The sequence below is a fragment of the Astatotilapia calliptera genome, chromosome 12, assembly GCF_900246225.1.
Source record: "Astatotilapia calliptera chromosome 12, fAstCal1.2, whole genome shotgun sequence".
Taxonomy (NCBI): Eukaryota; Metazoa; Chordata; class Actinopteri; order Cichliformes; family Cichlidae; genus Astatotilapia; species Astatotilapia calliptera.
In genome coordinates this window covers 16,218,567-16,240,751 of record NC_039313.1, presented here as the reverse complement: position 1 = coordinate 16,240,751, position 22,185 = coordinate 16,218,567, and the positions used below count along the sequence as shown (strand labels likewise).

General features: G+C 41.4%; 2 protein-coding genes across 7 annotated transcripts in view; one reads left to right on the top strand and one right to left on the bottom strand.

Annotated features, from left to right (window-relative positions):
- Positions 1-1,615, top strand: part of LOC113033572 (netrin receptor UNC5C) — a 184,688-nt gene extending 183,073 nt beyond the window's left edge. For both annotated transcript variants that reach the window (XM_026187526.1, XM_026187527.1), the window contains one exon: positions 183-1,615. In XM_026187526.1, the coding sequence (XP_026043311.1) occupies positions 183-345 (163 nt within the window). In that variant the 3' untranslated portion in view covers positions 346-1,615. The remainder of the gene's footprint in view (positions 1-182) is intronic.
- A 3,145-nt stretch (positions 1,616-4,760) lies between these two features.
- Positions 4,761-22,185, bottom strand: part of bmpr1ba (bone morphogenetic protein receptor, type IBa) — a 72,088-nt gene continuing 54,663 nt past the window's right edge. For 4 of the 5 annotated variants that reach the window (XM_026186621.1, XM_026186620.1, XM_026186623.1 and 1 more), the window contains 10 exons: positions 9,687-9,849; positions 9,494-9,593; positions 9,194-9,296; positions 8,322-8,418; positions 8,080-8,218; positions 7,339-7,531; positions 6,777-7,074; positions 6,493-6,668; positions 6,271-6,401; positions 4,761-6,185 (listed from right to left, as the gene is read on the bottom strand). In XM_026186621.1, the coding sequence (XP_026042406.1) occupies positions 6,060-6,185; positions 6,271-6,401; positions 6,493-6,668; positions 6,777-7,074; positions 7,339-7,531; positions 8,080-8,218; positions 8,322-8,418; positions 9,194-9,296; positions 9,494-9,593; positions 9,687-9,849 (1,526 nt within the window). In that variant the 3' untranslated portion in view covers positions 4,761-6,059. Of the gene's footprint in view, positions 6,186-6,270; positions 6,402-6,492; positions 6,669-6,776; positions 7,075-7,338; positions 7,532-8,079; positions 8,219-8,321; positions 8,419-9,193; positions 9,297-9,493; positions 9,594-9,686; positions 9,850-21,791; positions 21,854-22,185 lie in introns of all 5 variants that reach the window. The other variant, XM_026186624.1, reaches the window with a different exon arrangement.

Sequence of the window (22,185 nt, the reverse complement as noted above, 5' to 3'; positions counted from 1 at the left end):
AAGCCATTCACGTCACACTGCTGAGTCATTCACTGCCCATGCTTTTCAGAGAGCAAATTTCAAATATTCCAATTTAATCTTTTAAAAATAATTTGGAATCGGAATTCATCTTTGTCTGTTGCATAATATTGACTTATCTATGCTTTGTCACTCACCCCCTCACTCCTTAATGTTCATTTCAGATACCTGAACTACTTTGCCACCAAGTCCAGTCCAACAGGCGTAATCCTGGATCTCTGGGAGGCCCAACATTTCCCTGATGGAGACCTAAATGAACTGGCCACTGTGCTGGAAGAAATGGGTCGCCACGACAGTAGCCTTGCCTCCATGACAGCGGAACATTGACGAAACACTGCAGTTACCATGACAATGGTAGAGGTCTGGAGATGATTACGCGTGAAGTGTCGATGGTTGATCCTGCAGCGAGGGCAACAAACCAATTAGCAACAGAAAAGTTGCCACTGTGGTGACTGAGCACCGATTAAATACCATGGTAATCATGCCGACATGGTAACAGATAGGAGAGGCACCTTAACTGCTGTGTGCTGGAACTATCTATGTATCTTTGTATGTGTATTTGCGAAATGTTGCAGTGTCGTATGTGACTGAAAGAGAGATAACCCTACCTATCTATCAGGAACACAGAAAAACATACACACGCCTAAAAAAAAAAAAAAAAAAAAAAAAAAGCTTGTCCATAGTAACACCGGTTGTTCTCTTGTTGTTACTTTAATATTGAACAAGGAGAAGCAAAGAACAAGAAGCAGCAGAGAGGTACTGACCTTGGAAACCTCTGTAGGAATGGAACAGAATCATAAGGGGAAAGAAGGTAAACTGATTACAGAAGAGTGGGAGAAGGTAGAGTGAGGAAACGGAGAGAGTGAGTTAGAGACTCTTAAGAAAGATGGGCGCAAACACAGAGCGAAGCTAAACTGATTACAAAAGAGAGGGAGGACATAAACATAAAATGATGGAAGCGATGGCAGGTGATCATCTGAACGGAAAACAGATAATGAGAGAGGGGGATAAAGAAGTGAGTCCTCTCTTGTGAGCCTCGGCTGTACGTGTTTGCCAGTACAGTTTGTCGTCTTTATATCGTTTCTTAGGGAACGCTCTATGAATTCTGCTGTCCATATGTGTGGATCATTTCCTGATACAAGAATGAGTACAAAGTGACTGTCAATCAAGGGTCCTGACCAGAAACAAGCCCGAGACAACAACAACTGTCCCCTTTGGGTTATTATCATAAAGATGGTTCCAATTGGATGTTGATTAAGATTAAGGCTTTTTTCAAAAATACCATCAAAATCTTTCAGGTCAGAGAAAAATGAACACAAAAGCAATTTGACTTGCTTCCAATGCCTCTAATGTTCTTTTCTTCTTTTTTTGAATTCAAAAAGCCAGTCCAAAGATAATTATGCTGCTGAAGGATGCAAGAATAACTTCTTATTTTTTTTAATAATCTTTTTTATGGTAAGATTTCAAGATTTCATGTATGATAATCATATAATGATTATTAGGTAAAGCTCATCATCATGCACAGTACATTGCAGTAAAGCATCTAAGACTTTTATTTTGTTTTTATTTTATCATTGCTTTTTCACATTTTTAAAATAAATAAATAAATACATTAAAAAAAACACGATCCAGACAGGAAAAACAGGAACGGCAAACTCAAAACTACAAGTGCATCTCAAACCACTGAGAGTCTCAACATAATCTGCACTAATGCTGCTTCTCTATTACTTAACAACCAGCAGTTGACCACAACCTCCAACCCAGAAGTGTCTATTTTAGACTGTTGGGGCTTCTTTCTGGACAGACGGACAAAGCAAAAAAATAAATAAAAAAATGGGGGGGTGGAAAACATAACTTGATTTGATTGCAGGAATTATATGACAGTGAATTAAATGCAGCTCATCTACTACTAATATACCGATTTTAATCAATTATATTCAAGTTTCCTTCAGTTGTGTTATCTGCCATCAGGCCACATGTGGCATTTCATTTGTGATCGTCGCCATGACTTTGCTGGTCACTAGCACCATCCAGTGGCCTTTGATAAATAAGAGCATTTTAAGTGTTTTCATTTTTATTTTATTTTGATTGTGTAAATACATGCTTATCATTATGTTCATTCTAAAGAGCTTTTATTACCACGTGTTTTTGTTCATTGTTCATTATTATTTACATAAACTTTTTTTTGCCAGCTTTATTGTGTTTATATGTGTGACATTTATGAGGGGAATCTGCATCAGTTACTTAGCAGCTAACATTCCAGTCATGGTGTATCTATGACAAAGTTACAATTTACAGGTAAAAATCATATAAAGGGAGTTATGTAACATGAAGTGTAATATATTTGTGTTTGCAGAACAACTTGCATAATTACAATTGGCCCTGAGAGGGGAAAAATTCAAAAACTGGAGTTAGGTATTTCCGTTTTGAATTATGGAGAGACGCCATATGAAACTGAACATCAGGTATGTAGAGGAGACAAAAAGGGAGGCAGAGGTCAAGTTTAACACTGGTACAAAAGGTCAAGTATTTACCTTGGGTCATGAGAGATTTTATCTTATAGCTGCCCGCTCAGGAGGAAACCTTGAGATATTGATTTTTCACAAAGATTTTCCTTTCTTTGTACAGTTGTTCAAATATGTGCGACTTTAAGATTCAGACCTCTTGTATCAGTGTAAAACCAGCTGTAAAAGTACGCGCGGTTTGATTTTGCGTAGCTCACAGCAGGAAAGGTGTACGGTTAACTGACAGAGTGGATGTTTTCAAATGTAATTGGTGATGTCATATGTGAGGAAGTAAAAGGGATGGGAAACCTTATGAGGATAAAAGCCTAAAATATTTTAGTCATCAGCTGAAACAAACATGAACCCAAAGGTCATGACAATGCCTCTTTTATACAATTTGATCATCGACATCACTGACAACTTTAAAGGCTGAATTCAGTCATACAACATCTATTTTTTTGAACTACGACATTAGGAATTGTTTAAAAAAAAGAGAAAATAGCATAGCTCCACCTCAGATTTGAAGTGTACAGTTTACCAGAAGAATCGATTTTCTGTTAAAAAAGCAAAAGCGAGACAAGGGAGGTTTTCATGAGGAGAGCACGTGTAGGCCTCCAGGAGATGATCCTTCATGATGTGAAAATGAAGAAAGTAGTATTAAGATATCTAAGTATGTAAAAAAAAATATATAATATTTTCTATTTCCAGTGTGTACAGTTGTGTACTGTCAGCTATATTTGGCAAATTTCTGAAAATGAAAAAGCAGTACAGTTAATAGTTTGTATGTTTGATTTTTTTTAATTTAAGTTTTTCTTTTGTTCCTTTTTGTAAAAGCAGTGTCTACTATGCAAACTTGGCATTGGTTATCATGATAGAAGTCTTTATCTAGAGCTGTCCTTGTACGTGCACTCCTGGTTTTACTATCGGGAGTGATTTGATTTGATTAGTGTGGGATAGTGTTGGTCCATTTTAGCTAGTTCTGGCACGCTTCATGAGTCTTGCTCAATCTTGCTGAATGCTTGCCTCTCTATCTCCTCTAATTGTTCTCTGTACAAAGTGTAAGAAAGAATTTTTAAGACAATTAATAAATTATATTTATAAGCAATGCTGAAAACCTGTGCTGCATTTGGTGGCTTATTTCAACACAACTTTTACTTGCGTGTAATATCCCAACTTGGTCAGAAATCCGATTTGTAGCGCATGAAAAAAGATATTTTTCATTTCCGATACTTATTTTTCTTATGATTTCTGTGAAATTCACATTTACATGCTCCAGACTCAATAATTTGTGGGATAAAGAAGCCTGAAGGGGAGGAAATTGAAACGGAAAATCCTTATGGTGTCACTATTTAACATGCTGTGTGCTCAGCAGCACCAGTGGGTTGTAATGAGGCATGCTGCTTTTTTCTTTTTTTTTTCCAACAAAGAAAATATGGAGCGCGTGTCTTAACAGTAAGAGGCAATGACTTGTTAGTATTCACCTCACTCAGTTATCACAAATTGAACATCAGCCATTTGGATGAGTGAAACACTTTATTGGGGGGGGGAATGTTCAACCTTTTACTGAATAAAAACACGACTTTCTCTCACGGACAACTACAGCAGATACAGATCAAATAAGGCACAACACCCAAGAGGAAAGAAAGGGCATTTACTGTATATCACAACAAATCTGCCACACCAAAACCTCCATCCACAAGAAAAACGCTGTCGTTTTGTTGACAAGAGCAAGATTGAAATTCAGTGACCTCTGAAGGAAATGGAAATGGAAACTGAGGAATTATAAAAGCTAAAAAATAAAATAAAATAAGCCAGTCAGAGAAATCACTGATGTCGTGACAGCACACCACTGTGGATGATCTAACAAGGCCCCTAACTGTGATAACTTTTTACCTGGAGAAATATGTCATCATGAAGTTTCCCAACAGTGGAATGTTTCTATGTGAGAGTTTGAGTTAATGGAGGAACTTGCCTAATAGAAACTGACTTGATCAGTGCCAAAGTGCCATTTGCGTTCAACAGAACTGGTTTATTATACTGAAATAGTTTAACACTAATGTACATGTATAAGGGCGGCTTGTAAGTAGGAACTAAAAATTTCATAAAGTCAACAAGTTAACTTCTTGTGGTTTAAGTGCGCCCCAGGGTGGCTGTGGCTACAATGTAGCTTGCCATCACCAGTGTGTGAATGTGTGTGTGAATGGGTGGATGACTGGATATGTAAAGCGCTTTGGGGTCCTTAGGGACTAGTAAAGCGCTATATAAATACAAGCCATTTACCATTTAATATTTTGGGTGAGGCTTGGGTGCTTTCTTGAACCAGCCAACTTCTTAGTGCACTCTTTCACTATAAGGGCATACTGCTAAACCCACTGCTTTAAATACACTCCATCTTTTTGTTACGGGAGCCACAGTCATTGGGAATTAGTGAATAATAACAATGAGCCGTGACATGGCAACTTTTGGCACCCCTAAACTAACAAAAATCCACACATTTATAATGGATCACTAGATAATCAAGCAAAACTTCACGTTACAGTTTGTGTGAAGCAGTTCCAGATTGTGTGATAGGCCTTCCTTCCTGTACTTGCTCTACAGTGGCTATGGGGGGCTCTGCTTTAACCATTCCACTGGTGAAACGCCGCCTCTTCCGAGGCAGGTTTTATTTTTAATACATGTCCCAAAGAAGCCTAAAGAAACACAGAGGTCATTAGAGCCCCAATCTAGATTTATTTATACATATTAACTTATTTATTATTATTACGTTGTTTTTTTTGTTTTTACAAATTACCTTAAAGTTGTACATGGAAAACGTTTGGTATTCTCATTAGCTCACAAAACAAATTTACCTTTTCTTCAGTGTCTACAAATGGTATCACCACAATCGAAACGTGTACACCTTCAAAATATGTTTATTTCTGTCACAGTGTCACTTGTCATAACAAAGAGCAATTTAAAGCTATTTAAAAGTGACAAAAGTGTATTCAATCCAAGGAAGTGTTTAGAAAGGAGGTGTAATGCTGCAATAACAGATTGCCTTGACGCACATCCCTTCGGTTCTTTTAATCAGACCTTCATCTACGGGTAAGGTAGCTTTCACAGAAAGCAATCATATAGTCTTCCACTCTCTGGTCAGTAGCCTGTTTGTGTATCTCAGCATGTACAGTGCCAAGTCAAACTCAAGTCTCTTTCTCCAAGGCCTTTGGAGCATGTGAACAGGAACCTATATCTGGCTTTAGAGTCTTCACACTAGTCGGAAATGTAATTGTCTCATCTTCTTTGAAGAACAGAAGAGGACCATGCACAGTTAGTTCTGATTGTTTTTGAGGGGACTTTGCAGATTTCTCAGCATTTGAACTCAAAGTATGTCATCATGGGATCCCCCAAGTGATCTTCTGCTTCATGTTCCCCCTCCTTTCCCCCCCAAAAAACAAACAAACAAACAAAAAAAAACCCCCAGCTTGTACGGCCTGGAATAGAGCCAGTGTTAGTACCTGCCTTTTGTATGCGTGTAAACACACACCAGGCAGTGCTTTCTCACAGCTTGATATCCTGTGATTCTGACATTTTGGCAAGTGTCTTTTTGACCCGTAGGGCTGTGAGGCGGCAGGCTGGATTGTGGGCCCAGCATTCTGTCATCAGCTTTCCCATCTGTCTCAAACACTGAGGAAACACAAACTTATGTTACAGAGATTGCCGATTTGTTCGTTTCTGCAAGAGTAATGTAGAATATTTTTCCATGTTTTACCTCATCGCTGGTCCATCGATTAGGAAAGGATGGTCGTAGCTTCTTGATGCAGACCACCTCTCTCATGTCTTCATATGAAGGGTCTGTTGGAACCAGCTCATGGTACGGTAACTGGTACTCTTCAAGGATTCCTACAATAAACACGTTACAGAAGAGTCACATTCCTCTCTGATGCCGTTTAGCTTTTAGAAGGTGCTACAACTATTTATTCACTCCATTTACCTCCTGAGATGCAGCGACGTGCAATCTCCCAGAGAATGAGCCCAAAACTGTACATGTCAGCCATGATGTAAGACTGAAAGTGACTTCTGTTCAAAGTCTCTTCCAGAACCTCTGGAGGCATGTAGCGCTTTGTACCGACTCTTGTATTGGGGGGAATATCTACTTCATTTGTGTCACTAAAGAGTCAGACATCAAAGTAATAAGGACAAAAATTACTTTAAATACATGAATTCCAATATTTCTCATCATTCATCCTAAATAGAACACATTCATGAGAAATTCACCTGATAAACTTGACAGCCAGTCCTAGGTCAGCTATACAGCAGGTCCCATTTCTTTTCACAAGTATGTTCTTACTCTTCAGATCCCTGTGAGCAATGGCAGGTTTGCCCTGGGTGCCAAAGATCTCTGTGTGGAGGTGACAGAGTCCTGACACAGAGGAGTAGGCCAGTCGCAGCATAGCTTTATTGTCTAGAGTGGTCGATTTGAGGTAGTCATACAATGATCCATTTTCATGGTAGTCAGTTATTAAGTAGAGTTGGGTCCAAGAGCCAGTTCCTTTAATATCTGCAGCTATAAAACCTGTGAACGGGGGGGGGGGGGATGTATGGAACACAAAGAAAGATGGACCTTAACATTCAGCAGTTTCCCCTTAGGACTGGTTAGTATGGTGCTATTATATTACTTATACAAATTTTTTTTTTTTAATTTGCCCCTTTACATCTCCTTTCTCGGCACCTTTTTTGATTTAGCTGAAGTCAAAGAGCAACACAAAGCACTGAGAAACAAAGAAATTCTCACATAGGTGCAGAGACAAGGTAGTAAGTACTAGACAAACAGACTCACCCAGTATGTTCTCATGTCTCATTAAGACAGTCTGGTAGATTTCAGTCTCTCTGAACCAACTCGCTTCCTCAGTGGTGAAGAAAACTTTAACAGCTACCTTTTCTCCCCTCCACCTGCCCATCCACACCTCTCCGTATCTCCCCTTGCCTATCTGCTTCACCATCTGAATCTGCTTGGCTATCGTTCTCTGGACCTGAGGAGAAGCAAAAAAAAAAAGAAGGAAATGCTTAGATAAAATCTGACCCATGTGTTTCACCACATCTGTCATATTTCTTCAGAATTAAAACTCCAGTTTAAGGTTAAGTGAACGTCAGATGTGGGAGCTATGAAGTAAAATCAGGAATGGTACTGTTTTATTGTGTCTTGGCACATTTCTCAAGGTTTACCCAAGATTAAAAGAAGTCCCCCAAAACAAATACTTGTAACTTGTAGCTATAACAGTGTATTAATTACACACAGAAATTAAATACCGATATTCTGTCAATGATGCACACATTATTTGCAGACTGTCGACACATTTGCCAAAAAGGTCAAACACCCAATAAATGCATTTTCTAAAAACATTGCAATAATGCCAAAATTTGATATCATGATGGGCATATAAGTATCAAATGTACAACTATTACACACCCTGATGTTAGAAAAAAACAAAATGAATTTGGACCAAAGTACCAGGATGTTCACGTCCATGAAGCATCTTTTTGATTTAACTGTCACTTAGATGTAGTGAGTGTGTCTCACCAATAGAGGGAGCCCTGAGCCTGAGCCAGAGCTTTGTGATTGCTCTATCAAGTCTTTCAGAGATTCTCCAGGGGGGATGTATGTCTCATCCTGTTCTAGACCAATGCTGTAGCGAGGACGAGACTCCTGTCGTTTATACCTGTAAAATATCACAATATGTCAGTTTTAATTATTCACTAAAGAGAGGTTTCAATAAACCCTAATGAAGTTTGTTTTACTGTTTCATTGTAAGATGTAATTACCTGATGTAGCAGAAAATAATAATGACAGCCAATATAAGGGTGCATACAGTGACTGAAATCAACAAGGCCACATGGTGGATCTTCCCATCTACGTAGACTAGAGGGGGAGGATGAAAGAGACATTGAAAAAAGCATCAGAAATGTTTAAAGTCATGAAAAGTCATTTATCAAATTCCTCATCTAAGTTAAATGCAAAAAATTCTTGCATGTCAAAATGCAATAACTCTCTTTATACTCCAGAAACGTCACATTAAAACACAGGAAAAAACAAAGAATTTGAAATTTCCAAAGTGCCTCATGTAAAGGAAACAAAAAGGACTAAAGTACAGTAAACTGTGTACAAATCATATTTCACTCATCAATTTTTCATTTTCTTCTGGCACACACTTTCTTCCCTCAAGGCCCCAGTCAACAGCGAGAGGAAGCCCTCGACCAAGTCGATGAATTCCCCTCCTGATCCCCTATGATAGGGTTTCAGATTGATTGTGTCTGCTGGGGCCTGTGATTTCCCTGGGAATCTAGGCTTACTTTCTCTCAAACACACGGAAAGGCTCTCTCTCCCTCTCTCACACACACACACACACACACACACACACACACACAGGCAGTCTAATTCTGAACACGATGAGACACCAGTTTGCTCTTGACACGCCAGGACGGTTTGACACCGTCTCCTTCACTTGAGCCTCCTTTGACTCAATGAAAATGTCATGTCTCTGTCTTTTATCTCGTGTCTTGTCACACCATCAGCCACAGTTCAGGATCTTGTATCTATCATTGTAACTGCCGCTGCCAAACTGGAGAACTACTGGTGTTTTTGTGCATTTCATCTGCAACGAGGGAAAAAGCAGAAATTGGATAAATTAACTCACGAGGAGGTTTGAGTGGTGGCAGCGTAGGATGCAGATTTTTGTTACAGTAATCTTCATCTGTACAGCATTCTAGTGACCGCCTTTGACGTGAGTTCCCCGCGTCCTGAAAGACGGAAAAGTCATGTGAGGTACTTGGCTAGCATCTACAGTTAGGTTACAATTTCCTGCTTTATTAACTTAACCTCTTGTAATGCTTACCACCTAAATTAATTTTGGAAGGATTTGTGCCAGATGATGAAAAGAAAATGGCAGCAAGAGGAAGAAATTATGTGGATTATAATGTTACTTTCATCAACTTACTCTGCACTGAAATTCAGATCCGACCAGCCCAAGGCAACCTGCCGTCTGGACCGGCACCCCTCCCTCATCCTCCACCATTGTAAAACAGTAGCCATCCGTCCTGCAGAGGCAGATTTAGCGACAGTAGGTAAGGCGACCAGAAACATGACATGTTATGAAATAAATACTTTCTTTTGTTGGTGTTTCTCTTTACCTGCATGTGTTATTGGTTGAATCTTCTGGGCAGTGGTGATAACAGTGACACCACAGTAGTCTTTGGGAGGAGGAAGCAGGAGCTGTGCTGCCAAAAGTCTCCTTCCCACTCTCTGCTGCCTCCTTACTGGATGCTTTTAGCAGCATACTGTCCAATATGTTGCCTATACAACAGAGAAAAGAAGAAAATTACAAAAAATTAAATGGGAGAAAAACAAAATGATGAAGATCCACATCTCAACTTTCAGAAAGAGAACATTGCTAGAGAGTAGGCTTGCAGAATTTGGACATGTGCTATTAAATAACACAACAAGTATTTGCAGTAGCATAGCCAGACTTGGAGGTTGAATAGTCTGCTGAAGTGGGAAACAAGTTGTACTGCAATTGTGGAATATGTAAAATCCACAGGCTTTAACATAGTCACTAATAGGACTACAACAGATACCCAAACAGTCACAAAATTTGTATTCAGATGGCATTTCTAAGTCAGAATTACGACTACCTCATGTCCCAACACAAGTCCTTACATCTGTTCATGTACAGTAGGCTGTGACGAATAAGCTGCTTTGTAATATATGTTGATAAAACTGTTTCATGGGAGTTGCTGTATTGACTGTTCTTGTTTTTTCAGTGTCTGACAAAACTGTGAAAATAATTATCTGCTTCCTTTGCTTTCAGACGTCTCTTGCTTTTCCGTTGTATTAATTTAGTTCTCCGATATGTTCGTTACATTAGTAACATTTTGCAAGTGGTTTTGTTCTGTGACTCGGACTCTGCTGTTCATGGAGCATTTCATGAACCTTCAGTGCACCTGTAGCTTTTTAATCTCCCCTGCGGGAGAAGCTTAATATCTGCTCAGCGAAGCACTGAGCGAATAGATCCCAGCCAAGATGACAAATATCAACCCTACGTACTCAGTATTCACATCATAAATCCAGTTCACATGAGTGAACCGACTCAAATGAAATATAATCGTACCTACTCTAATGAAACAAAATCTACTAAGATGCAAATAAAGATAAAATGTGCAAGAAAAACTTGACAACATTCCAGATACGGGAAAAAAAACCAAAAAACTTTGAGCTCAAACACCTGCTATGAAACACGCTCTCTCTCACAGTCCCCTTACAAATGCTTCAGCTCCCGAAGCTGTTGTATTCCCTCGTTATCCTATTTCAAAAGGGCACCTGTTTGTCACTTGAGGGGAAAAAAGGGATCACGGAAGTGTCTCTCCTTCATGGCTTTTAAGATATTCATTCATCTGAGCATGCTCATTGGGACCAGATGCTTACAGCTGCAAGCACAGATGGTCCAAAACAAGCATGACTCTTTCTTCGCTGAAATAAACTATGAGCAGATACAGAATCTGCTCTCCTGCTCCTATTTCAGCCTCTTGAGAAGGAAGTGTGTGCAGGGTTTGAATGTGATAGTGTTTTCATGAGCAGCCTTTTCTTATTTCGGGACAGATTTTTTTAAAAACAGTTATAGACATTTGTCATCTAGCACTTCCCTTTCTAAATGCCCCTCTTGTACACACAGATAATTATGTTGATGATACTGCAAAAGAGGGATGGTGGGGTTTAAAGGGGTCACATTAACAATTGACCAATTTGAGAGAAAGGGAGCGAGGAAGACTAGGAGGGGGAGAAGAATGGGGGATTAGCAAACAAGAAGTGACAGAGCTGCGGGGAACTGGTGGGCAGTTTAGCAGCACACAGAGGGGATAGAGCAGAGGCCACTGGCCTTTTCCACCCTTTCTCTCACTCTGCCCTCCACCCCATCACTCCATAATGCTCACTCTCTTTGTGTTTCATTTTGCTGCAGACCTCAAACTCCCCCTTTCTTCTTCAGGCCATATCTCTTCTCGAGCGCCTCCCTGCTTCTTTCCTACATGCGTTCCTTCGTTTCTCCATTCAGACTTGCTTGTGTACTTTTCTCCAACCCTTTCTTCTTCTTCTTTTCCTTTTTTTTTTTTGGTTCTCACCCACATGACCTGCCTATCTTTCCCTACTGCGTTGTTTTCCTCTTCTTATCTTCCACTTTCTTTGCCCCATCTTCCCTGCGTGAGCCCACTGGATTGTCATGTGAGGTGCTGTTGCGCTGTTGACAAAACACAAAGCCCTTCACATCCATCCTGCACCTGGGATCTTTGGCTACTGCTCTGTCGTCGGCGTGAGCATGTGAGAAAGACAGTGGGAGGCAGACAAACAAGGAAAGAAGCAAAACGAAGGAAAAAAATGTAGAATGCCATTCATCCACCAAAACTGGAGCCAGGTGGCCAACTTAATGTTCTTGAACTTTTTGTGACTGTATAAAAAGGAAAGGAACTACATTATCCTCGAACTGTAACACTGGTACACTGTGACACTTTTTTGGTCTTAGTTTTCCACCTCTTACAAAAAAAATGCCTTTTATCTTTACAGAGATCCTGGGGTATTGAGTCATTTCTCTATAAGCCTGTGCCATCTGTTTATAAGGAGGAAGAGTGACCAAGGTGAAAAATGCAGTTGGTTGACAAAGTGCAAAGCTCTCACTCTACAATCTTATCTTCATGGAAAAGAAAAACATAGCCTTGAGTGAATTTAAGACATTCAAGTCATTTATTTATTTTTGTGTAAAACTGGACGTTAACTGATTGTGGCTGGTGAGAAAAATGTGCTGAACGTCTATCAATCAGCTCATTTGCCGGCCTCTCATCAGAGATCCTGGTGGTTGTTCCCTAATGAAAATGTAAATACATTTCAGCATGCACGGTTTGGTCTCAATTAGTGACCAATGGTGATGCTAAAATCTTACCAACTACCACTAACCTCACATAAGGCCATTGTCAACACTCAATTAACAACCATGTCCATACCCCCCACTCGGTCCTTGAAAAAAACCAAATAAAAAACCCAAAAGCTGAATGCATCTTTTCAACAAATGTCATTTTATGCAGCGTGTTTCTTTAAAAAGGTGAAAGAATGAAAAACTAAATATATTTACAGAAGACAAAAACAATGACAGAAGTGATGCTGTGCATGAGAGAGCAAGATGAAGAGAAGCGATGTGGACTAAGATAGACAGAGAGGAACAGTAAGAGAAAGAGCGCGCATATTCATTAGTTATCCTGGCCATGTCAAACAAGGTCTACCAGAAAAGCTCTTTCACCAAAGTCCATGTAAACACTACCCCCTCCCCTTTTCCACTTACGACACACTCATTTGACAACACGGCTCCCCTTCTCCCCTCAAAGTAGCAGTTCATCTTTTTGGTGTTTGACAGTTCAGTCTGTACACTAAAAGAAACGCACAAGGTAAAAGCCCTCCCCCCCCCTCCCCTCTTTCCTGCTCTCACTCCCACTCTTAAGATTGTGTCTCTCTGTCTCTCTCCACCTTGATGTACATTCAGTTCCAGGTCTTATCTCCACGTTCTTGTTCCTGTCAGTGTTGAGATGAGCCGAGCCATCCCACATGTGCAGGAATGCGTTAATGAACCCCACTTTGCGATCTGAAGGCTGGATGCTTGGAAGTGAAGGTTGTCTGTCCTGGTGTTTTGGCTAAATTTGCTTTGAAATTCAAATGTGCTTTGCTTTTATCTGTGTCTCAAAGTGCTCTCTCCCCAACTGTGTGGTTGACCATGTTAACGAGGCACCATATAGAACACCAATTAACAATAAAAATAATCTTGAGTGTTTGGGCCTTGCTATTTGTTTTTTTTAACGTTTTTTTTAAGATCTTAAGGAGAAATATCCGTCTGCAATTCATTTCTTTGGAGTTTAACGTCATGAATAAATATTTATGGAACATAATATTCTGATCATTTGTTTATAGCCGATGGTAAGTTTAGAATAATATACTGGGGATAAAGTGTTAATCACCTATATCTCCACTTCTAAATCTTAAACACTTCAAGCATAAGTAAAAAAAAGTTGGAATACTACTTTAATAGAGGGAGAAATAATGCAATTAATAGCAGAAAGACAGAGAATGAATCACATTTTTGATGGAAACTTCTCCAACCAGAAGTTTTGATTTACTGTCAGTTCATGTTTCTGCTTTTTTTCCACTGGGGCGAATGTCACCATGACCATTTTTTCAAATGTCAGTCCTGCTTTTATGTGTTCGACCGGTCAACCCATGCTTATGTCTGGACAAATCACATTACAGCTATCTCTACTGTTTAATAGGAGCTCCAAAAACAGAGTTGTAAGAACTATGATGGTCCACCGACACAGATAAATGGGGGTGTTTCCAGCAACAGTTGCTGTAGAACCACGAGACATTTCCTGTGGTCTGAGAGTGCCCGGTGTTGTATGGCTCAGACTACAATCAGCTTTTAAAAGATTTGCTTCAGCAAAAACAGCACCATAAAAGTGAGAGCAAGGGAAGCTGTTGCATTCAGGCTTTTTATCCTCCAACACAACAACATAATCATCAGCCCTTCAGACATCCTTCATTATGCCACACTGATGAAGCATTGAGCCACTCTCTGCTTATACAGCTGTCAGCAGCTGCCAGCTTTATGCTGTGTGTGTCTCTGTTTCTCTTCTTTCATGGGAATTCCTGACAAGGGCCAACGGATGCTGGAACTCTGACTTAGGCTACGTCCACACTAATGCGTTTTCGTTTGAAGACACATCGTTTTCTCTCCATTTTGGCCTCCCGTCCACACTGAGACGGCGGTTTCGCTGATGGAAAACGCAGCATTTTGAAAAACGCTCTCGAAAATGCATACATTTGGAAACAGTGCTTTCACGTCACAGTGTGGAGAGCAAAAACGCAGACTTTCTAAAATGATGACGCATTTTAGGCATGTGATGCAGTCATGTGACGCAGTCATGTGACCAATTACACTAAGATAGCGGAGGGCATTATACAGCAGTTGTTTTGTTTTCTCTGAATTTTGACAGCCCTACTAAAGATATCAGTCTGTACATGCTCCAGATAGCTTTTCTTCAAATTCTTTAACTCTCACTCGCTTTTGAAACTTTGTACTTTTGTGTTACTCGCAGCAACAACTCCACCTCATTGTTAGTCCATTTAAAAAACTCGGTGGTTTTCCTCAACATTCTGCCGTGACGTTTCAAAGAGCTGGAAAGTAAATAAGCGGCAGACAGAAATGAGGCAGGTCAAATCTTCTTGCGCTTCATGAATGCACAGTACTGGAACATAAGCGTTTTTGGCCGTTTCAACGTGGACGCACAACTCTGTGAAAACGACTGAAAACGCTACTGTGAACGCGGAGCGTTTTCAGACGAAAATGCCGTTTTCAAATCTATCCGTAGCCTTAATTCCAGAAGGCCTTCAGCGTTCCCGTCAGAATGCAGGGAGATGATAAAACAGTCCTTGATGGAGGTGTGACAAAGCAAAGCAAAAGGAAAAGACAGAAAGGTGACCAGCTGATCTGTTCATGAAAGGCTTCTTTCCTTCTTATTCTCATGACGTCTGTGGGCCCACATCCGTTCACAGAGAGCAGGCATCTGGCTGGATCGGTGAGTCTGATGCCACTGGTTGAAATCTGACTCAAACATTGTGTCCTAATTTAACTACATGCTACCACCTGAAACTAATTTTTTATTAAGATGGAATACACAAGTGAGTCAATAAGGATTAATGTTGAGGTAATACAACAACTTGACTTGCAACAATGTCTTCAGTGTTGAATAACTTCTTATATGAAACACTCCTACTTATCTATTGAAATGGCCACTGTAGGAGATAAATTAAGCTACAAAAAGCTTTGGTGAACTCCAACAGATGCACAGAAGCATCTGCTCTTTTATACAAAAGAATGCTTGTTTGAGAAATACAGCATGTACAGTGACTGAAACATTATGAATTTTTATATTCAAAAGCCTAAACCCCAGTTGGAGGTAACAGGTGTCACAATGGTGGCTATCAACTTTCTCTGTTAAGCCAGGTTTTCTGCTTCAAGCTCTGTGCGTGTGTTTGATGGATCATATTAGTTCAATTCAATTTCAAAAAAATGATCCCTGTGAGTGTTGCCTACTCAAGAAATGTTATCAGATATGGATAGTACAGGTTGCTCCCTTGCCACAAGGGGTCACCACAGCTGGTATCTGCACATGTTTGATTTAGCGGTTTTACGCTGGATGCGCTTCCTGATGGAACCTTGAGGGGATTTGTGTTTTCAGCTGGAATTGAACAGGCGACCTTTTGTTTGCCAAGAAAATATGTTAACCACTACATAATGATGATAAATTGGTGATTAAAGCAGTAGTTTTTCATATGGGGGGGGCACTAAAAATATTTGGGTGGCACACCAAAAGCAGAACAGTCTCACGGATGCTACAGAAAATTTATAATCTAGGGATTTTAGAGCTGGAAAGATTCAACCTCAACACTAAGAAAATATAGATTAGAAATGGCTTTAGTTTGTCAGCAGATCACAGTGAAATTAATTTTATTGATTAAACAGATATTCTTGGGAGTGTGTCCTGTAGCTGAAATTCCACCAGTGTAAAAGACAACACAACCTGCTCCCGACCACGTTCAGAATAGGTAATCATGGGGATTTAGCCAGGTAAGAAGAAAGCCTCTTTCATGACGCAACTCTGACTTTAAGGTCACAATGGGCTGCTTATAAAATCATTTTGCTTAGCAGTATATCCATCTGACCACTGTTTGTTTTCTTGCTCTTGAATGATGCTGTTTTCAGACATCAGTCCCTTCACCCTACATGTTTTTAATATTCCAAAATACTTTTTAAGTAAGTAGTAGGGATGGGTACCGGTATCCGGTGCCATCATGGCATAACCAGACCGAAAAGCAGCGCACATTTCGGTGCTTTATTTCGGTGCTTCTTTTTCCTGAGCTATGATACACTTTAGATTCTAGCCAATCATTTTACGTTTCCGAGGATAGTAGGCGGGTCCAGGTACATATGTTCTTTTAGAGCAGAATTAGAATTAGAATTAGAATTCAACTTTATTGTCATTGCACATGCACAGGTACAGGGCAACGAAATGCAGTTTGCATCCATCCAGAAGTGCTTTAGTGATATAGATAGATTACAATATATATTAGCAATAATATAGATATGTGAGTATATTACAGAAATGGGTCTATTATGGTATGTTATAATGTACACGGTATGAAGTATGTTGTGAATATTCTATAACTCTAAGTATGTACAGGCTGTAGTGAGTACAAGCTATGTACAGGATATGAACAGGATATAAATATGAAAAACTATACAGAATATGAAATGAAATAAATAACTTTACAGAATCTGGGATATACAGCTATACAGAAATGGGAACTATGCAAGTTGTAAACAGTTGTAGGATTAAAGATTATCGAATGTACAGAATGATTATTTACACAGAGCTATACAGTAGTGCAGTTAAGATAAGTGAGGGTGTAGATAGTTTCTACAGAGGCTATATAAAGTGCTAGTGGTTGTGAGTGGTGGTTCAGTCCATGTTATTATTGTGTTTGAGGGTACAGTTGTCCATTGTGGGTGTGTGTATGTTCAGTCCATGAGTTTAACGTGGGTCAGATGTCAGGAGGCAGAGTTCAGGAGTCTGACAGCTGTGGGGAAGAAGCTATTCCGGTACCTGGTGGTCTTAGTCCGGAGGCTCCTGTGGCGCCTCCCAGAGGGCAGGAGGGTGAAGAGTCCATGTGATGGGTGACTGGGGTCTTTGATGATTTTCCCAGCCCTTTTCAGACACCGCTTCCTGTAGATGTCTTTTATGGCAGGAAGTGGTGCTCCGGCGATGCGCTGGGCAGTTTTCACGACCCTCTGCAACGCCTTCCGGTCCGAGGCAGAGCAGTTCCCGTACCAGACTGTTATACAGTTGGTCAGGATGCTCTCGATGGTGCAGCGATAGAAGTTCACCAGGATGTCTGAGGACAGGTGGTTCTTCCTCAGAGTCCTCAAGAAGAAGAGGCGCTGGTGAGCCTTCTTGACCAGCTTGGAGCAGTTGGTCGTCCAGGTGAGATCCTCGGAGATGTGGACTCCCAGGAACTTGAAGCTGCTCACACGCTCCACAGCCGTCCCCTTAATGTGGATGGGTGGATGTGGGTCAGCATTCCTCCTGTAGTCCACGATGAGCTCCTTGGTCTTCTCGGTGTTAAGCAGCAGGTTGTTTCTGTCGCACCACTCAGCCAGACGATCCACCTCCTCCCTGTAGGCGGCCTCATCGTTGTCACTGATGAGGCCAATCACCGTGGTGTCATCTGCAAACTTAATGATGGTGTTGGAACCATCAGCAGGTCTGCAGTCGTGGGTGAAGAGGGAGTAGAGGAAAGGGCTCATCACACAGCCTTGTGGTACACCGGTGTTCATTGTGATGGTAGATGAGCAGCGGTTATCCAGCCGGACATGTTGGGGGCGGTTGGTCAGGAAGTCCAGTAACCATTTGCAGATGAGGGAACTGATACCCAGGTCTGTCAGTTTCCTGATGAGTTGTGAGGGGTGGATTGTATTGAATGCTGAACTGAAGTCTATAAACAGCATTCTGGCGTAGGTGTTGTTGTTGTCCAGGTGTGAGAGGACAGAGTGCATTGCGATGGAGACTGCATCCTCTGTGCTCCTGTTCCGGCGGTATGCGAATTGGTGGGGGTCCAGGGTGGGGGGGAGACAGGATTTGAAGTGTGCTAGGACCAGTCGCTCTAAGCACTTAGTGATGATGGGGGTGAGTGCTACTGGGCGGTAATCATTGAGGCAAGATGGGTTGGAGTTTTTGGGTATCGGGACGATGGAGGTGGATTTGAAGCAGGCCGGTACCACAGCGTGGGCCAAGGACAGATTGAATATGTCTGTGAGCACTCCTGCAAGCTCCCCAGAACACGCTCTGAGAACACGCCCGGGGATGCCATCAGGGCCTGCAGCCTTGTGGACATTGATCCTGCTCAGCACCGCTCCTACATCGGTGGGGGAGAGAGTCATAGGTTGGTGGTCTGGCGTCATGTCTGCTTTGGTTGTGGTTGTGGGGTTCCCTCGCTCAAAACGAGCATAAAAGTTGTTGAGCTCGTTGAGGAAGGAGACATCAGAGGATACGGGGGAGGGTTTGGTGGTCCTGTAGTCTGTGATGGTCTGGAGTCCTTGCCACATGCGTCGGGGGTTGGAGTTGGAGAAGTGTTCTTCTACCTTCTTTTTGTAATGGTGTTTGGCTTTTTTGATGCCCTTCTTTAGATTAGCCCTGGCTGTACTGTAGGCGTGTGCATCTCCTGACCTAAAGGCAGTGTTGCGGGCCTTCAGGAGGAGACGAACATCCCGGTTCATCCAAGGCTTCTGGTTGGGGTACATGGTGATCCGTTTCTGGGTGGTGACACTGTCTGTGGTTTTGGAGATGTAATCCAGTACAGATGAGGCGTACTGGTCCAGGTCTGTGTGGGTGAACATATTCCAGTCTGTGTTTTTAAATCTGTCCTGGAGCACTGCGTCTGTCCCCTCTGGCCACACTTTAATTGTCCTCACAGCAGGTTTCACACGTTGGATGAGTGGTGAATACCGAGGTGTGAGGAACAGGGAGAGATGGTCCGATTGTCCAATGTGGGGGAGGGGTGTGGCTTTGTAGGCTCCAGCCAGGTTGGAATACACATGGTCTAAAGTCTTGTCTCCTCTGGTGTGGCAGGAGACATGTTGGTGGAATCTGGGGAGGACTGTCTTTAAGTTGGTGTGGTTGAAGTCGCCAGCAACAATAAAAGCAGCCTCGGGGTGTTTATTCTGGTGTTTGTTAATGGCTGCAGAAAGTTCTTTCATGGCCAACCTAGCATTAGCGTCGGGGGGTATATACACGGCAGTGAGTATGATCGAAGTGAATTCTCTGGGGAGATAATAAGGTCTGCATTTGACCATTAAAAACTCCGCATTAGGTGAGCAGTGACTCTCAGTAGTAGTGGAGTTCATGCACCAAGCATTGTTAATATAAATGCACAAACCTCCACCTCTGGTCTTGCCGGAGTCATCTGCTAGCCTGTCGGCTCGGTGTGTGTGGCGTCCTGCTAACTCGATAGCATTGTCCGGGCAGCTGTTGTTCAGCCATGTTTCGGTGAAAAACATGACATTTGAGTCCATAATCCGTCTGTTGTTAGTGATGGAGAGCCGTATCTCATCCATTTTGTTTGCCAGAGAACGGACATTGGCGAGAAAAATACTGGGTAAAGGCAGCCGGTGTGGTGTTAGCTTTAGCTTAGCCCGTAGCCCTCCGCGCCTACCTCGCCTTTGTTTACGATCTCGGCGCCGTCTGCGTGCACTTCCGCCCAGCCGGGGAGAGTGGGCAGCCTCCGGTGTTCTGGAGATCTCTGGGATGAGTCGGAGATCGGCGATAAAACTGTTGGAGTTGTGAGTCCAGATGTCCAGAAGCTCTTGTCTGCTGTAGGTCAGCAACGCACAGCAATTCTGGACGAATAATCCGGTTAAAAGTAGATAAAAAACCGCTAAATAGCAGATTCTGGAGAGACACTGAGCCTCGCGTTGTTCACGCGCCGCCATCTTGGAAATAACTACAGAGCTACAGATTAAAAATACACAAGGCGAAGCGGTCAAAAGTCTGGCTGTACTTCACAGCAAAATATGCAAACTCAGCAGCCTGCAACAAGTGCTTTAAGCTGATACTGTGATACTGTCAAAGGAGGTAACACCTCAAATCCGACGGAACACCTGGCGACGCATAGCGTTTTTTTAAAAGCCGAGAAATGCGCCGTATGATAGCTTGCTGCAAGACCTCACACCGTGCACATCTACTGCGGGTGGGTTGCCAGTTATCGGACCTGGAGTTAGCAACAGCCCCCAAAAACCTGAAGATTAGAGTCCTGGCCCCTAGCCCTGCCAGTGTAGCAGAAATGATGACGGATGATGATGGCAGCAGCAGCCGTTCTTCTCTGCGTGAGTAGCTTAATGTTGTTCGTGTGTAATTTACGTTGAGTAGGCTAACCACGTTATTAAATTAATGCATGTAAGGTGAACTAGCAAACATCATCATAGCTACATGCGGCTGTCTTCTTGTTTGATGGCAGATACTCCCTTCACCCTGGCCAAAAAGGCTAAAATGACCAAAGAAAAAGTGGAAAACAGTTAAACATGAGAAGTTTTTGGATAAAGTTTGTGTTTTTTCCATTGTTTAAGCACTGCTTCCAGCCAAGAGTGATACCATATATGCCCCATAGCTGCAGAAAAGGCTAATATTGTTATCTTTTTACAAAAAAACAGCTGAACATGAGAGGTTTTTGGACCAATTTTGTGTTCTCCATTCTTTAAGCACCGGCACCGTTTCAAAAGTACCGGTTTGGCACCGGTATCGGATAAAACCTAAACAACACCCATCCCTAGTAAGTAGGCACATTCACTGGCACAAATGTGTAACCTATAAAATACAGGTGTATATTAATATACAAACAATCACAGCAAAATGTCTGACCACCTTGTGTGTTCAAAATATATGATTATACTATCATTTACCTCACACTCTAAAAAAAAGGCTTAAAACTAAAACATTACATGCTCAGACTATGATGCACACTCATTAATAAGCAGCATTAGGTTACAATATGCACACCCTTTCAGTAAATTCAAGCTTGGCAGCTATTTTTATCATATTGGATGTGCTATTCCCATGATATCATCATGTGACTCATTGTTCCATCATGGTGGTATGCAAAAACCATGCCTATAAACTGATAAACAATGGCCTCACACCTGCCAAGCTGATAGCTGGCCATAGCAAATGTAACAACTCAAGCCTAAAATTTCACCCAGAAACACACACACTGTCTGATAATAACAGAGAAATAAAAACACAAAATCATTTCACAAGCTAACACTGCATCTAGAAATGGAGAACCACGTTTGCACAGTGAGGATACTTTGCATTGTCAATCCTTTATGTGTGAATCAAAATTGCATGATTTTGTGCATTTGCATCACAAAATATATCCATCTATCCATCCGATACAAGTTCTGAACATTCAATAAAATTACTGAGCAGCTGGAAGTGTTTAAGTGTGCAAAGTGTCTAAAGGTTGCAAACAAAAAGCAAACTTTTTAGAATTGCTTCCAACTGCGGTGACTTTGCACTGTTTCCCTTTCTGTCTCAGAAAGTTACAACTCAAGAAAAAATATACATGCATTGTACAAGATAACCATCTCAAATTGATACCTTCATTTAAATGAAGCTTGCTTTCTTTGCTCAGATGGAAATATGTGGGGGTTTTTCCTCTCCTGACAGAAAGAAAAAAAATGGAGCCACTTTAAACACACATCAGCTACATGAGTTCTTTAAATAAATACTCAGAGTGACACAAACTTTAAATACAAAGCACAGCACTCATATAGGCCTCACAAATCTCAATGTGCATGTATTCCTTGAGGCAACACTGACTGAAAAATCAAAGTTCAAATGTAAGTCTGGCATTTGTAAAACCCTTAATGGCTCAGTGGGAAAACTGCTGGCTCCAAATGATCAAGACCAAACGTCTACCTTTACTCAACTGTAATGCACACAAATAGCTTGATTACAGTTAATGTTCAGATTAAGATAAAAGTTTGATTAA